The sequence below is a fragment of the Pseudophryne corroboree genome, chromosome 4 (assembly GCF_028390025.1).
Source record: "Pseudophryne corroboree isolate aPseCor3 chromosome 4, aPseCor3.hap2, whole genome shotgun sequence".
Lineage (NCBI taxonomy): Eukaryota > Metazoa > Chordata > Amphibia > Anura > Myobatrachidae > Pseudophryne > Pseudophryne corroboree.
Window position 1 is genome coordinate 20,869,048 of NC_086447.1, and position 17,499 is coordinate 20,886,546.

Genomic DNA, 17,499 nt, shown 5'->3' on the forward strand with positions numbered 1-17,499 from the left:
GTTAGCCTTGAGGAGAAGAACGGAACACGAGCAGCCTGTAATACATCATTTGTTAAATGTCGTGTTTTACAGAAACAAGAGCTCAGGAGAAAAGGCGTCAGCATCATCAGTCATTACTACGCGCTACCGTCCACAGCCCAACCAAGTCCCAGGCAGCACCTCATGCCTCACCCGTCATCATTCGGGGAAACCCAAAGACCTCATTGCATCTGAAGCCATCGTGTGCCCTCCCGGTGTCCCTCAGCATGTCAGGTCTGTATTACAGCCCGTCTACCATGTCATGTCTCCTCTGCAAGCTGTGTCCCCACGTCAGCCTCAGTCAGGAGATGGTCCTCAATGCCTCCGCCAGGAGTGGCCATCCAAAGCCTCCTGAGAGAGCTGTGGTGACCTGTCTGCCAGGGAGTGACCTCGGAGTAAGCATTGCTATGATCATAATTCCGCCATGGACTGCAGGAAGGTCTCTCTGTGACATTTGCAGGTCACGTGTGTAGCGTCAGGGCAGATATATACGAGATAGAGTCCAGGGACGCCATGTTGGAGTTTCTCTTGTGCAGAGCACTGCAGGTCATAGTGTTCTGCAGGCAGGTAGGAGGCTATAGTAAGCACACAGGATTCCTGTGGTACAGTCACATGACAGACACTGGGGCAGATGTACTAAGCCTGGAGAAGTGATAAAGCAGTGATAAGTGGAAGGTAATAACGCACCAGCCAATCAGCTCCTAACTGTCATTTTACATATTGGAGCTGATTGGCTGGTGCTTTATCACCTCTCCGGGCTTAATACATCTGCCCCAGTGTGAGCGGCCGGCATGTAACACTATGTTATAGGAGGATACCGGACGCTGTCCTGTGTGCACCACTACTGCGATCAGGCCTTTCTGTATGTAGCGACCCCCTGTGCACACACTGCCCCTCACCCTGTGCCGGATCTCCGGTTGGTCCCCAGCGTCACCTCTGGTGGGTGGTTACAAATTGTGTTTACCGGAATTGTATTTTTACATCGATGCAATGATGGAGATTTTAGAGTCCAGAAGATCTCATGTTCTCCTGTCCTCTCAGTGCCTCATTACCTCTCTCTATACCTCCTTACTGTATCCTCTCCCGGCCTCTCTCTATACCTCCTCCTTACTGTATCCTCTCCCGGCCTCTCTCTATACCTCCTCCTTACTGTATCCTTTCCCGGCCTCTCTCTATACCTCCTCCTTACTGTATCCTCTCCCGGCCTCTCTCTATACCTCCTCCTTACTGTATCCTCTCCCGGCCTCTCTCTATACCTCCTCCTTACTGTATCCTCTCCCGGCCTCTCTCTATACCTCCTCCTGACTGCATCCTCTCCCAGCCTCTCTCAGTGCCTCTCTCTATATACCTCCTCCTGAAAGCATCCTCTACCGGCCTCTCAGTGCCTCTCTCTCTATACCTCCTCCTTACTGCATCCTCTCCTGGCCTCTCTCTATACCTCCTCCTTACTGTATCCTCTCCCGGCCTCTCTCTATACCTCCTCCTTACTGTATCCTCTCCCGGCCTCTCTCTATACCTCCTCCTTACTATATCCTCTCCCGGCCTCTCTCTATACCTCCTCCTGACTGCATCCTCTCCCAGCCTATCTCAGTGCCTCTCTCTATATACCTCCTCCTGAAAGCATCCTCTAACGGCCTCTCAGTGCCTCTCTATATACCTCCTCCTGAAAGCATCCTCTCCTGGCCTCTCTCTATACCTCCTCCTGACTGCATCCTCTCCCAGCCTATCTCAGTGCCTCTCTCTATATACCTCCTCCTGAAAGCATCCTCTAACGGCCTCTCAGTGCCTCTCTATATACCTCCTCCTGAAAGCATCCTCTCCTGGCCTCTCTCTATACCTCCTCCTGACTGCATCCTTTCCCAGCCTCTCAGTGCCCCAATTCATGTATAATACAGGATGGTGTAGAAGGTGCTGTAACCATGGCAGCTGCGGTCTGTGGGCTCTTGGCGTACCTCATTGCTGCAGCCTGTATAATGAAATGGAACCTCTGGGCGGTGGCGTTACATCACCTCTGCTTGTGTCTGCTCAGCACTCACATCATCCTCTATCGCTAGGCTTCAGCAACCTGGCCTCCGCCAACAAGACCAAGCCTTCTATACCGGGGAAGAGAGGTCTGCGGGACGGGGACTCCGGCAAGCTGCACATACAGCCTGACGCTGGGATCGCCATACTACAGGTCAGTAATGGCTACACACAGCAGCCCTGACATTTACTTCCTTACGCCAGGGTTACATGTATAGGATACAGTAGTCATAGGCAGACGGTGGGACTACAAGTCCCAGGCTAGCTACAGCTTGCAAAGTGATAGGCCCAATATAGAGGGTCGCTAGCTTCTGCAGACCATGTGACCACCAGACTTGTCCATTCACCCACTGACATGACGCCTTAAAAATTGTTATTTTATTTTTCTCTTACGTCCTAGAGGATGCTGGGGTCCATATTAGTACCATGGGGTATAGACGGGTCCACCAGGAGCCATTGGCACTTTAAGAGTTTAACAGTGTGGGTTGACTCCTCCCTCTATGCCCTTCCTACCAGACTCAGTTTAGAAAATGTGCCTGGAGGAGCCGGTCACAGCTAGGGGAGCTCTACAGAGCTTCTTTAGTAAAGTTTATTTTAGAGTTTATTATTTTACAGGGAGGCTTCTGGCAACAGCCTCCCTGCATCGAGGGACTAAGGGGGGGAGCAGTGTCCGCCCTGCGGTGTCTGAGCCACTGTCTCCGCTGACTGGACACTGAGCTCCAGAGGGGATAGATCGCTCCCAGCCGCAGGGGAACGCTCACCCCAGCAGCATGCCGCCAACCCCTTACAGAGCTGAAGTGTGGCGAGTTAGTCATCGGCCCCCCTAACAAGCAGGGAGCCAATGTGAAGATGGCGGCTACAGGGTAGGAGCGCAGTACTAACTGGGCTCCAGCGTCTCAGCGGTACTTAGATGCGGCGCTGTGAGGGGCGCCCTGAGCCGGCGCCTTGACCCTACACTGACCAGAAAGCCTGTCGGGGTCCTCGGATCTCAGCCAGCACAAAATCCTCAGGCCAGTATAATCTTGGAAGAGTGGGAAGACAGCACCATTAAGGGGGCGGAGCTTCTCCTCAGAGCGGACCCAGCAGCGTTCAGCGCCATTTTTCTGCTTGCAGACACGCTGCCAGTGGAAGAGCAGTCCCTCCAGAGCACCTCCAGCTATCTGTACAGTACCAGCGGGTTGTAGACGGGAGGGGAGGCTGTGTATAGGCCGTGTCACCTATTAAGGGACACAGTCAGCGCTGGTTTAGGGTCTCCCTATACCTATATATCGCTGTGTGTGGGTTGGCTCCAATCTCTGTGTGTCTCTGCCATTCTTGGGGGGGAAACTCTGTCTGCCCTGTACCCTGTGTGGATGTGGGGTGTACAAGCGACCATGTCTAGAGACTCTGTCTCATATGCTGCAGAGGATTTATCTTCTCAGGAAGATCCCATTCCATGTAATCAGGATTGCACTGTTGTAGTGCAGATCCCAGCTACAAAACCGGAGTGGTTAACCTCTCTTAGGGGGGCTATTTCTCAGATTTCTGAAAGGGTTGCAAGGACTAAGCATGCCACTCAGGTATTGCAGTCCTCTATGGCAGTATGGTCCGATACTGCTCCCTCAGGGCCCCCTGCGGTACATTCTCACAAACGTGCACTTACCCAAATGATTCAGGATGACACAGATACCGATTCTGACACAGCAGACGGTGATGGGGATGTGTCGCGGGGGACGGTATCACTTGCTAAGGGGGTGCAGTTGATGACTGAGGCCATGCGGGACGTGTTACATATTTCTGACACAACCCCTGAGCAGGTTTAGGAGGCTTTTTTCACAGACCGTAAGAAAGCCCCTCTCACCTTCCCGGCATCTACGGAATTAAATGCTATATTTGAAAAAGCCTGGGAAAACCCAGAGAAAAAATTCCAGATCCCTAAAAGGGTTCTGGTTGCTTTTCCCTTTCCGGAATACGATAGAAAGAAATGGGAGTCCCCGCCTATAGTTGACGCCTCTGTCTCCAGGCTGTCAAAACAGGTGGTCTTACCTGTCCCGGGATCTACCGCGTTGAAAGACCCGGCAGATCGCAAAGTGGATGCTACGCTCAAATCCATATACACGGCTTCAGAGGCGATACTGCGGCCTACTATTGCCTGTACATGGATTTCAAAAGCTATAGCAAACTGGTCAATCACTCTGCAGGAGGACTTGACTACGATGGATAAAGGTGACGTTGATTTATTTTTATGTAACATACAGGATTCTGCAGGGTTCCTGGTAGAATCCATGAAGGATCTGGGTTCCAGGGCTGCGGGGATCTCCTCCATGTCCGTCTCAGCTCGCAGAGGCCTCTGGCTGCGCCAATGGTCTGCGGACGTGGAATCCAGGAAAAGTATGGAGAGCCTACCCTATACAGGTCAGGCTCTGTTTGGGGAGACGCTGGATGCGTGGATTGCCATGACTACCGCGGGTAAGTCTCCTTTTCTCCCCTCGGCTGCACCGGCTACGAAGAAGCCTTTTACTCCCAACACGTCACAGTCCTTTCGGCCCGCTAGGCCTAGAAAGACAAAGCCCTCTCACACCTTCTTTAGAGGTGGTCGTGCCAAATCCAAAAAACCTGCCCCGGCAGGTTTCCAGGACCAGAAGCCTGCTTCTGGTACCTCGAAGTCCTCAGCATGACGGTGGACCGCACAGCCTAGAGGTAGGTCAGGTGGGAGCAAGACTCCGGCATTTCAGTCACGTCTGGGTGTCGTCTGGCCTGGATCCTTGGATTTAGGATATTGTGTCCCGGGGGTACAGGCTGGAGTTTCAAACTCTCCCACCTCACCGATTCTTCAAATCACGCTTGCCAGCTTTGCCGGCAGACAGAGCTATTTTACAGGATGCTATCCGAAAATTGATAGTGTCCGAGGTCATTGTTCCAGTTCCACCTCATCAGTTGAACAAAGGTTTCTATTCAAACCTTTTTGTGGTACCGAAGCCGGATGGGTCGGTCAGGCCAATTCTGAACTTGAAATTATTGAACCCTTATCTCAGAGTCTTCAAATTCAAAATGGAGTCTCTGAGAGCGGTTATCTCAGGACTGATGGAGGGGGGGTTCCTGGTGTCCTTGGTCATCAAGGATGCGTACCGCCACATTCCAATTTGGTCACCGCATCAGGCTTATCTCAGGTTTGCACTGTTAGACGATCACTATCAGTTTCAGGCACTGCCATTCGGTCTCTCCACGGCACCGAGGATCTTCACCAAGGTGATGGCAGAGATGATGGTTCTCCTCCGCAAGCAGAGGGTGAACATAATTCCATATCTGGATGACCTGCTGATCAAGGCATCATCCAGGGAGAAGTTGTAAAGATCCATTGCTCTCACGACGCATCTGCTCAGGGAGCACGGTTAGATCCTGAACCTTCCAAAGTCTCATCTAGAGCCGACAAGGAGGCTGTCTTTCCTGGGGATGATCCTCGACACGGAGGTGCAGAGGGTGTTTCTACCGGTGGAGAAAGCATTGTTGATTCAAACAATGGTCCGGGATGTCTTGAAGCCGGCCCAGGTATCGGTTCATCAGTGCATCCGCCTTTTGGGGAAGATGGATGCCTCCTACGAGGCTCTGCAGTACAGAAGGTTTCATGCTCGGCCCGTTCAACTGGATCTCTTGGACCAGTGGTCGGGATCTCACCTACATACGTCTGTCGCCGAAAGCAAGGATTTCGCTCCTCTGGTGACTACAACTACCTCACCTTCTGGAGGGCCGAAAGTTCGGAATTCAGGACTGGATCCTTCTAACCACGGATGCAAGTCTAAGAGGTTGGGGAGCAGTCGCTCAAGGGGAAACCTTCCAAGGAAGGTGGTCAAGTCAGGAATCCCTTCTTCCGATAAACATCCTAGAGCGAAGAGCCGTATACATCGGCCTTCTTCAAGCAGCACACCTTCTACAGGATCGGGCTGATCAGGTGCAGTCGGACAACTGACTACAGTGGCCTACATAAACTGACAAGGCGGAACGAAGAGCAGGGCTGCAATGTCAGAGGTGACAAGTATCCTCCTCTGGGCAGAAAGGCACGCTGTAGCGATGTCAGCAATCTTCATTCCGGGAGTAGACTTCCTCAGCAGACACGATCTCCATCCAGGAGAGTGGGGCCTCCACCCGGAGGTGTTCGAGGAGGTAACAGGTTGGTGGGGGGTTCCTCAAATAGACATGATGGCCTCCCGTCTCAACAAGAAGCTGAGGAGGTACTGTTCCAGGTCGAGAGACCCACAGGCAGTGGCAGTGGACGCACTTGTAACACCGTGTGTGTTCACGTCAGTGTATGTGTTCCCTCCACTTCCTCTTATCCCAAAAGTTCTACAACTTGTAAGAAGAACAATGGTCCTGGCAATCCTCATTGCTCCAGACTGGCCAAGGAGGGCTTGGTACGCGGATCTGCTGGATCTACTGCTGGAAGATCCAAGGCCTCTGCCTCATCGGAAGGATCTTCTACTACAGGGGCCGTTCGCTTATCAAGACTTACCACGGCTACGTTTGACGGCATGGCGGTTGAGCGCCAAATCTTAGCTCGGATGGGTATTCAGAGCGCGGTTATTCCTACCCTGATACAGGCTAGGAAGGGGTCAACGTCTAAACATTACCATCGTATTTGGAAAAAGTGTCTTGGTGTGAATCCAAGAAGTTTCCTGCGGTGGAGTTTCAACTTGGATGGTTCCTCCTTTTCCTGCAAGCAGATATGGATATGGGCCTGAGATTGGGCTCCATCAAAGTCCAGATTTCGGTGTTATCCATTTTCTTCCAGAAATAATTGGCTGTCCTCCCTGAGGTTCAGACCTTTTTGAAAGGGGTTATGCACATCCAGGCTCCTTTTGTTGCGCCAACGGCCCCATGGGATCTTGATGTGGTGGTGCAGTTCCTGCAATCAGATTGGTTTGAGCCTCTGTAGGAGGCTGAAATCAAGTTTCTCACGTGGAAGGCGGTCACTTTGTTGGCCTTGGCTTCTGCTCGACGTGTGTCTGAATTGGGGGCTTTGTCCTGTAAAAGTCCCTATCTGGTCTTCCATGAAGATAGGGCGGAACTCGAGACTCGTCCACAGTTCCTTCCTAAGGTTGTGTCGGCCTTTCATATCAACCAACCTATTGTGGTGCCAGTGGCTACTGACTCCTCAATTGCTTCAAAGGCCTTGGATGTTGTGAGGGCTTTGAAGATTTATGTGGGGAGGACTTCTCACAGAAAATCAGACTCTGTTTGTCCTCTATGATCCCAAGAAAATTGGGTGTCCTGCTTCTAAGCAGTTGATTTCTCGCTGGATCAGGTTCACCATCCAGCACGCTTATTCTACTGCAGGATTGCCGTGTCCAAAATCTGTTAAGGCCCACTCTACTCGTAATGTGGGTTCTTCCTGGGCAGCTGCCCGGGGTGTCTCGGCTTTACAGCTTTGCCGAGCGGCTGCTTAGTCTGGATCGAACACGTTTGCTAAGTTTTACAAGTTGGATACTTTGGCCTCTGAGGACCTCAAGTTTGGTCAATCAGTTCTGCAGGAGCCTCCGCACTCTCCCTCCCGTTCTGGGAGCTTTGCTACATCCCCATGGTACTAATATGGACCCCAGCATCCTATAGGACGTAAGAGAAAATAGGATTTTAATTACCTACCGGTAAATCCTTTTCTCGTAGTCCGTAGAGGATGCTGGGCGCCCGCCCTGCGCTTCATTATCCTGCAGTGGTTATTTGGTTCAGTACTGCCTGGTTCCTAGGTAATTTCTGCGTTCTTTACTGTTTCAGCTGTTGCGGAGTTTTCCGGCTTGTTAGCCGGATTTGCATGTTGTGTGAGCTGGTATGAATCTCGCCACTATCTGTGTATAATCCTTCTCTCGAAGATGTCCGTCTCCTCAGGCGCAGTTTCTAGACTGAGTCTGGTAGGAGGGGCATAGAGGGAGGAGCCAGCCCACACTGTTAAACTCTTAAAGTGCCAATGGCTCCTGGGGACCAGTCTATACCCCATAGTACTAATATGGACCCCAGCATCCTCTACGGACTACGAGAGAAGGATTTACCGGTAGGTAATTAAAATCCTATTATTTTTTATAGAATTTGCAAAAAAGAAGTAACGGCTTCAGCGAGCCCGAGTACTCCAGGTAATTCCTGTGTCACCAGATCTGTCTATACGCTAGAGCTTCTCACGTGCTGGCAGGAATGCTGAGACCTGTAGTTCTACAGCAGCTGGTGAGCCGCCCGTGTCATTGTACAGACTTACCCTTGCTGAATGCTTAGCGCTGCCATTCCCTCCTCTAGATCTCTGGAAAGTTTTGGCGTCCGGCCCAGCCGGATCCCGGTCAGGAGGAACGGCCTCCTGCACTCTCAGAGCCTCCTGCGCCTGACCAGTGAGCGGGGGTCTCCTATCCTCAGAGTGTGGAAATACACCGCGGACCAGGCCCTGAAGCACTGCACTCTCACAGGTAACAGGAGGGGTGGGGGAGGGTCTCCTGAGTCACACCCAGCGGCGTCTACTGGTGGTCTGTGAGATTATGCAAATGCCGATACAGACTCCTCCCCTGGTGTATATCTGTGCGGCCGCATGTGCAAGGACTGACACGCTCACACTCGGCGTCCGTCTTTGCTGTAATACTGATTGGCGCATCCTTATACGCCGCCATCCGTCACACTAGTGCTATGGCAGGTGCAATGTGTCCATCCGTGGCCTTCTATACCCGTGGCTGTGCGCCTGGGAATGCAGCCACGTGACACTCCCATACCACGCCCACTGACACCTCCCAGTCACCGCCCACTGACACTCCCATACCACGCCCACTGACACCTCCCAGTCACCGCCCACTGACACTCCTATACCACGCCGACTGACACATCCCAGTCACCGCCCACTGACCCTCTCATACTACGCCTACTGACACCTCCCAGTCACCGCCCACTGACCCTCTCATACTACGCCTACTGACACCTCCCAGTCACGGCCCACTGACACTCCCATACCACGCCCACTGACACATCACGGTCACCGCCCACTGACACTCCCATACCACGCCCACTGACCCTCCCAGTCATCTCCCACTGACACTCCCATACCACGCCCACTGACACCTCCCAGTCACCGCCCACTGACACTCCTATACCACGCCCACTGACACATCCCAGTCACCGCCCACTGACACATACCACGCCCACTGACACCTCCCAGTCACCGCCCACTGGCACTCCAATACCATGTCTGCTGACACCTCCCAATCTCCACCTACTGACACTCCCATACCACGCCCACTGACACCTCCCAATCTCCGCCTACTGACACTCCCATACCACGCCCACTGACACCTCCCAGTCACCGCCCACTGACCCTCTCATACTACGCCTACTGACACCTCCCGGTCACCGCCCACTGACACCTCCCAGTCACCGCCCACTGACACTCCCATACCACGCCCACTGACACCTCCCAGTCACCGCCCACTGACCCTCTCATACTACGCCTACTGACACCTCCCGGTCACCGCCCACTGACACCTCCCAGTCACCGCCCACTGACACATCCATACCATGTCCACTGACACATCCCAGTCACCGCCTACTGACACTCCCATACCACGCCTACTGACACCTCCCAGTCACAGCCCACTGACACTCCCATACCACGCCCACTGACACATCACGGTCAACGCCCACTGACACTCCCATACCACGCCCACTGACATCTCCCAGTCACAGCCCACTGACACTCCCATACCCCACGCCCACTGACCCTCCCAGTCATCGCCCACTGACCCTCCCATACCACGCCCACTGACACCTCCCAGTCATCGCCCATCACTTTTCTGCCACATTTCTGATGGATGTGGATCATTAGGTCAACAGGTCGACTCCATATGGTCATCATGCAATATATCAATACATCAAAAGGTCAACATGGGAATGGTCCGCACAATTGTTTGGATTTATTTGTTTTTAGGTGTCCCCAATTATCGTACAGCTTTGCTCACTATGCTGCGGACAAGGTGCCTCACTCCACTACAGCTGCACTCGGCGTCTCACTCCACTACAGCTGCACTCGGCGTCTCACTCCACTACAGCTGCACTCGGCGTCTCACTCCACTACAGCTGCGCTCGGCGCCTCACTCCACTACAGCTGCACTCGGCGTCTCACTCCACTACAGCTGCACTCGGCGTCTCACTCCACTACAGCTGCACTCGGCGTCTCACTCCACTACAGCTGCGCTCGGCGTCTCACTGCACTACAGCTGCGGGCAGGGTGCCTCACTCCACTACAGCTGCGCTCAGCGCCTCACTCCACTAGAGCTGCGGTCAGCGCCTCACTCCACTACAGCTGCGCTCGGCGCCTCACTCCACTACAGCTGCGGGCAGGGTGCCTCACTCCACTACAGCTGCGGTCAGCGCCTCACTCCACTACAGCTGCGGGCAGGGTGCCTCACTCCACTACAGCTGCGCTCAGCGCCTCACTCCACTACAGCTGCGCTCAGCGCCTCACTCCACTACAGCTGCGCTCAGCGCAGGGTACTATTACCAATCGTAGTCCACGTGGATGAAAAATGATAAGGAAAACCTAAACCTTTTGTCGACCGTTGTCATGTGGACCATACGCACTATTGACCTAATGCACGCTGAGGATATGGGGTTGACCTATTGACTGTCTACTTATGATCCGGATCCCGTCTCTGGTCAGTCTGTCCTGATGGCAGCAGCGCCTTTTGTGCGCACACTCTGCGTAACACATGCGCCGCGGGGGGTGGTCTCCGGGAATCTCGCACTATCGCTGCGTGACTGTCCGCTCTGTGTGCGACTCAGTCAGACCGTTGACTCTGTCACATCTGGTTACAGCGCTTTGGGTTCCACAAGACACACGCCGCGCCGTAGAGTCCGGCATCCATGTAAATGTTGGTTCGTTATCACGTTTATAACACGCAGATGTCACGGTGCCTCCTCTCCTCCATGCTTCATGTATGATGACTGTACACACATGTACTGTTCCCCAGATCTGGCAGCGGTGACGTCCAGCCTAACCGTGTGCTCTGTGCCGCTCCTTAGATCCAAGACGGAGGAGCCGCTCTTCATCTGCGAGCAAAGCAAGGAGATTGCTGAACAGGTACCGGCCGGCGGCATTACTGTTGTGGCGTGCGCAGGGGCGGGATGTGCCAGGTGGGGGGGGGGGGGGGGGTAATATACACCTATCAGATGTCCCAGTTCCTGGGGCAGACTCCCACCTGTGACATAGCCGTCATACAAGTAATCAGGGTATTGGTTCCGGTCCATGAGAATAAGCTGCAGGCCGCCAGGTCAGTTACTGCGGTGCAGAGACACAGAGAGGCCGATTACACTGCCAGGAGCACAGCCGGGGCTAAGGCCTGCGTAGGGGTGGAAGGGCGATCCCTGGCCCGAGGTGCTAGGCGAGGTGAAGTGTGAGGTATCGGCAGTCAGTCCAGATAGGGATGCAGCCGAGGCACAGAGCAGATGGATGCAGGAGGCATTTACCCGGTGACCTCACAAGGGGAAAGTGTAATACCTACCTCTGTCACCTCCTATGGGGACATTGCAGAATATGACATCACCAAACCCCTTCTGCATTCTTTCATTGCCTCCCACTACTGCAGCCTCCTTCTCTACAGCCTCCCCTTCCCACATCTGCTCCATCTACAGTCTGCACTAAATATCCTCCGCAAATCCCTACACTGAATTCCTATTTCCTCCAATGTGCGCTACTCGCCATGTGACTCACTGCAGCCCCCCACGCCCCTCTCCATCTCCTTTCCCTCTGGCTTCTCTGACCCCAACACTCGCTGTCTGCGATCTGCCTTGCTGATCCATGATCCAGGTTGCTCCCCACCTGTATAACGCCCTCCCCCACCTGACCATAAGCCAGGTATTCTTTGAGCGCAGAACGGACGCGCACTGGGTCTCTCTTGTTTTGCACACCCATCTATAGAGACTCTTGTGCGTGAAAATCCCAGATCAGCGATTTCTGAGATACTGAAACCACCACCTGTACCACCGTCACAGTCACTTACATCACACGTCATCCACATTCAGGTGTTTGCCTTGAACAACAACTGAACCTCTTGATCATATATGTACGCATGTTTTCAGGTAATGCGTGGCTTGCATATGACTGGTTGATTAGATATTTGCAATGACTAGCAGGTGTACCTAATTAAAGCAGACAGTGAGTTACGGGTACAAGGTGCAGAGAGGTTAGTCAGTGAGTAATATGCGTAGTGTGCATATGGAACCGATATACCGCTAGATCGCCAGGTCGATCAGGTGTGTACCCAGGTCAGACGCTCACCCCCCAACCTCTTCCTCTCTTCTCTCCCATGTAGAGTTTCCCGACAGTCTCATCGGAGGCCGCTCACCTCTCCTCGTACCAGAGTGCCCTGTCCTTCTGTGCTGAGGGCTGAGGACCAGGCCTGCAGACCAGGAACGGTGCTATATGAGCGGAGCTGCGGGCCGCTGCTTTCTCCACATTCCTCCCGGCACCCGGGACCTCTCCTGTTCTAGAATTGCACTTTGTGTGGCCACGGTTTGTGTGTGTCGTCCGCTCTCACCTGGTGTGACGGAGGAAGCCGGACGTTTTATTCCACTAGTCTCCAGTATTTTATCGTGTCCTTATTTATACAGATCTCGGTCTCCAGCGCTCCACGGACCCCGCACCTCCCACTTTTACACACAATTTCAGATTTTTTTTGTAAATTGAACATGTAACCGGGGGTCACCCGCTGCTTTTTTATTTTAATACAGACTTTGATATAAAAGATGTTACTTTGTACGTGATTCGCTCTCTCCCGGTGTAAATACAATTCTGTAACAGGTTTTACTATTGTCCTGTGTTCTGTTCTTTGCAGTGACCACATTCATGCAGGATTATTTCAATAAAATCTGTATTTGTGACCTGTGTGCTGTGTTCTGCATATGACGCGCCCTGCTCATGGGACACCTTACAAATTACAGAAGTGGCTGTCGCCTATTAACATATTAAGTTCCCAACCTGAAGCACAGCGGAGTAGCAGCAATTATATGGTAGCGTGACGCATCCGGGAATGGCTGCTCACCTAAAGGGCTTATTCAGTGTTGCACGCAATCTGGCCGCATTGTGAGAAGGAATTAAATCTCGATCTCCACCCCCCCCTCCTCCCATCCACATATGAATGTACCCAACTTGTCACATACATTGTGTTTATGAGGCTGCTGCTGGGTGCTATGATTTATGTGGCCAGCAGATGTCACTGTGTCTGCTTTCTTAAGCTCCAGCACTCTGAATATACCAACCTCCAAACTCAAGGGTGCTAGGAATATGCCAATCTCTTCACATGCAGCGAACATACCCCAGCTGTGACTGGAACAGGCTTTCAGCTTAGGGTTTTGTATTTCTTTTTCACCCACTAGGGGTCACTGGAGTACTCTTGGGATATGGACAGCTTTAGCAGAACAAGGCACTGAATATTTAAATTTAGTAACTCTTCTCCCCTCCATATTCCCAGAGTACCTCAGTGTTTTTTCTGTGCTCACAGCAGTGACAAGCACGAGTGCTAGCTCTGCAGCACATATACTTATTTTATTTTTTCTATACTTTAATTACACATCCCTTCCCAGCTTACCAAAAAGCGTGGGTCCGGGATAGTGGAAGCTGCTACAAGCAGTTGCTGGCGTGTCGGTCCTCACTAAAAGAGCACCCTCACAGCCAAGAGCAGGCAACCTGCAGGAAAGGCTGGACGGAGCTTACAGAAGAAGCCCCGTCATAGCCCCTCACCACAGGAGTCAGGTATGCTGGGGGACGGGGCCCGCTCTGTGGGGAACATTGTTTAGTGCATGCCGGTGCTCCCTGCTAGCTGCCGCCCGCCGCCAGAGCAGCTCACAGTTCCACACGCTGCTCACAGCGCCGGCCGCACAACCGCCCGGCACCCGCTCCCCGCTGGAAGTCCACACCGCCGCGTCCCACCGCTATATAGCGTGCTCCCCGGCTCCCTGCAAGATCTCCAGTTCACGGTATTCGGAGCACAGGGAGGGGGGTGGGGGGGACGAGTCTCCTCACATCAGCGCAACTGCAAAGGGGGGGAGAGAGTATGTTTGCATGGAAAGGCAAGGCTGCTAGTTAGTGGTTTAATTACATAGGCTTTTAAGCCTATATTAACAGGGTTGAGTTTTAATGCAGGTTATAGACTTTAAATGTGTGTTATAACCTGACCTGTTTTAGTGTAAGCATGGCATGGCGGCCATTTTACCCATGCTTCCTGTTCAATCCTGTTTTCTCTTTCAGTTTTGGAAGATCCTGTCCTACAACACTACTCCACCGGATGGCGCAGGGGTGTTAGTGGGAATTTGGGATCAGGTTTCATATAGTACTGGCCACGTGCGCTGCATTTCGGAGATATATATATATTAGACACACCTTAGTAACAATTTTACTGAGTCGTGCAAGTTGTCTGTCTTTGTATGTTGTATTGTTTGTCTGCATAATGAGAAAGGCACCAGCAAAAACTAAAAAGTAGTTTCACTGCAATGTCTGTAAGAGTGTGTTGCCGGATGGATCTTCCACATGTACAGTATGTTTTGTAAATTCAGCTACAAATACAATTTCCGCTCCGGTTTCGAAGCCGGGTTCATCCCCGGACCCTCCATGGGCTATGCTAGCAGATGTAATGGCTGGGTTGCAATCAGAATTGGCCGCCGCTCGACAAGAGCGGGAAGCAGCAAGATCTGAGTCTCGGGTGAGACCGCCAGAAGTACCGGAGGGGTCTCAGCCTTTCCAAAGGTCCAAGTCCACTTTGGGTAAAAGGGATAAATTTAATTTGTCTTATGATTTACCAGTTTCTGCTATGTTGCATTCTGACGATTCTATGCCAGACCTCACTGCGCAAGATGAGGGTGAGGAGGGCGAATTAGACCAGCAGTCAGATAGTGAAGAGATTGACAGCCCAGGCATTGATAATCTCATCAGGGCAGTGCGTCAGTCTCTGAAGTTTACAGAGCCTGAGGAGCCTTTGACAAATGATGAGGTGGTATTTACTAAACGACACAGATCTCCAATGTGTTTCCCGGTTTCAGAATCTCTTAATAAGATGTTAGTAGAAACACGGAAGAATCCAGATAAATGGTTTTCTATTCCTCGCCGATTTTAAGTCTAGTTACCCGTTTCCAGAGTCTGTGACGTCTACATGGGAGAATCCGCCAATGGTGAATTCGTCTGTGTCAAAACTTACAAAAAAATTAACCATACCACTACCAACTGTTACTACGCTTAAAGACCCTTCAGACCGTAAACTAGAAGCTATGCTAAAGTCCATGTATACAGCAGCAGGAGTGTTGCTTAGACCTGGTTTGGTTGGCATTTGGGTAACTAAGGCGCTAATTGTATGGATAACGGAACTCAAGTCTGGCCTACATGACGATCACCTTATACTTCTCGCTGATCAAATCTGTGAAGCTGCTGAGTATCTATGTACAGCTTCTACTGACATCTGTCAGCTCACTTCTCGCCTTTCATCGCCGCTAGTTACGGCACAACGAGCACTCTGGCTGCGGTCTCGGCAAGCGGAGGCAGAGGTTAAGAGAGGTATAGAGGCGTTACCTTACGGTGGCGAGAAGTTGTTTGGTCCTGAATTGGACAAATGGATTTCTGAGGCCACGGGAGGGAAGTCTGTTTTCCTACCATTGCCTCCAACGGTACCTAGACGGAAATACTCTGGGCCGGCGTTCAAATCCTTTAGACCTCAGCCCTTTCGAGGCTGTGGTAGAGGAACAGCCATGCCTGGTAGACGAGGTCGAGAACGTGGTTTTCAACAAACCAACACCAGTCGTCGGGACGCTAAGGTCACCGACAAGCCAGTGGCATGACGGGCTCCCAGCCCAACTCGGATCTCCAGTTGTGGGGGCACGCCTTCAGACGTTCCATTTGTCGTGGTTCCAGACATCCACAGATGGGTGGATCCGCAATTTAGTGTTAAAAGGTTACAAGATAGAGTTCGACTGTCTCCCGCCACTGCAGTTTTTCAAGACAGGACTGCCTGTGTCGGACGACAAGAGGGCGGTTCTGCAAATTGCCATTCAGTCTCTGCTGGATTCAGCAGTTTTGATTCCGGTCCCTGTTCACCAACAAGGTCAGGGTTATTATTCCAGTCTGTTTGTGGTACCAAAGCCGGATGGCTCGGTCAGGCCAATATTGAACTTAAGGGCCTCAATCAGTACGTCACTTACTACAGATTCTAGATGGAATCTCTGCGGTCAGTAATTGCAGGTTTAGAGCCACAGGAATTCATGATTGCGCTGGATCTCAAGGATGCGTACTTACACATTCCGATTTGGCCACCTCATCAGAGGTTCTTGCGTTTTGCGATACGGCAAAACCATTACCAGTTTCAGGCTCTACCGTTTGGCCTCTCGTCAGCGCCTCGGTATTCACCAAAGTGATGAATGTGATGATAGCTCATCTCAGATCCCTGGGAGTGATAATAGTTCCGTACTTAGACGATCTGCTCATCAAAGCTCCGTCTCAACAGATGCTCCTCCAACATGTGTTGCTAACGTACAATGTACTAGTTCAGCACGGTTGGATTGTCAACTTCAAGACATCACATCTGATTCCGTCTCAACGACTTAAATTCCTAGGAATGATTCTCGATACGGTAGATCAAAGAATTTACCTACCAGAACAGAAAGTACAGAGTATTCGTCATCTGGTACAATTAGTGCTCAAGCCACGCACAGTCTCGGTACATTTGTGCATTCGCCTGTTAGGCACAATGGTGGCGGCTTTCGAAGCGCTTCAGTTCTGAAGATTTCACTCACGTCGTTTTCAACTGGATGTGCTTGCACAGTGGTCGGGCTTGCATCCACGGGCCAGAGTATCTCTACTCTGGTGGCTCAAGGTACACAATCTAACCGCAGGGAAACTGTTCGGCGTCTGGAATTGGATAATTCTAACGACGGACGCCAGTCTCAGAGGTTGGGTAGCTGTGGTTCAAAATTGTCAGCTCCAGAGTCTCTGGGCGGATCACGAAAGATTGCTGTCTATAAATGTCCTGGAACTCCGGGCAATTTACAATGCGCTACGACAAGCAGTGCACATGCTCCGGTATCAGACTGTCCAGGTGCAGTCAGACAACGCGACGGCGGTCGCGTACATCAACAAATAGGGAGGAACGAGAAGCCGCATGGCCATGCTGGAAGTAGCTCGAATCCTCAATTGGACCGAGCATCACCAAGTGATATTGTCGGCAGTGTTCATTCCGGGAGTGGACAACTGGGAGGCGGATTATCTCAGCCGTCGGGATTTTCATCCAGGAGAATGGGCATTAAATCCAGAAGTGTTTCACATGTTGGTCCAGAGGTGGGGTTACCCACAAGTGGATCTGATGGCATCGCGCCACAGTCACCAAACGCCCCAGTATGTGTCCAGAACGCGAGATCCAAAGGCAGCGGTGGATGCTCTCACAATCGCGTGGCCGTACAGCCTCGTGTATCTGTTTCCACCGTTTCCGC

General features: G+C 52.1%; 1 protein-coding gene across 5 annotated transcripts in view; it reads left to right on the forward strand.

The window, feature by feature from the left end:
* The window catches only part of AGBL5 (AGBL carboxypeptidase 5), a 99,834-nt gene extending 86,922 nt beyond the window's left edge, over positions 1-12,912 (forward strand). For 4 of the 5 annotated variants that reach the window (XM_063914933.1, XM_063914934.1, XM_063914935.1 and 1 more), the window contains 6 exons: positions 73-252; positions 2,073-2,194; positions 8,092-8,138; positions 8,296-8,459; positions 11,056-11,113; positions 12,345-12,912. In XM_063914933.1, the coding sequence (XP_063771003.1) occupies positions 73-252; positions 2,073-2,194; positions 8,092-8,138; positions 8,296-8,459; positions 11,056-11,113; positions 12,345-12,522 (749 nt within the window). In that variant the 3' untranslated portion in view covers positions 12,523-12,912. Of the gene's footprint in view, positions 1-72; positions 253-2,072; positions 2,195-8,091; positions 8,139-8,295; positions 8,460-11,003; positions 11,114-12,344 lie in introns of all 5 variants that reach the window. The other variant, XM_063914932.1, reaches the window with a different exon arrangement.
* Positions 12,913-17,499: the final 4,587 nt, after the last annotated feature.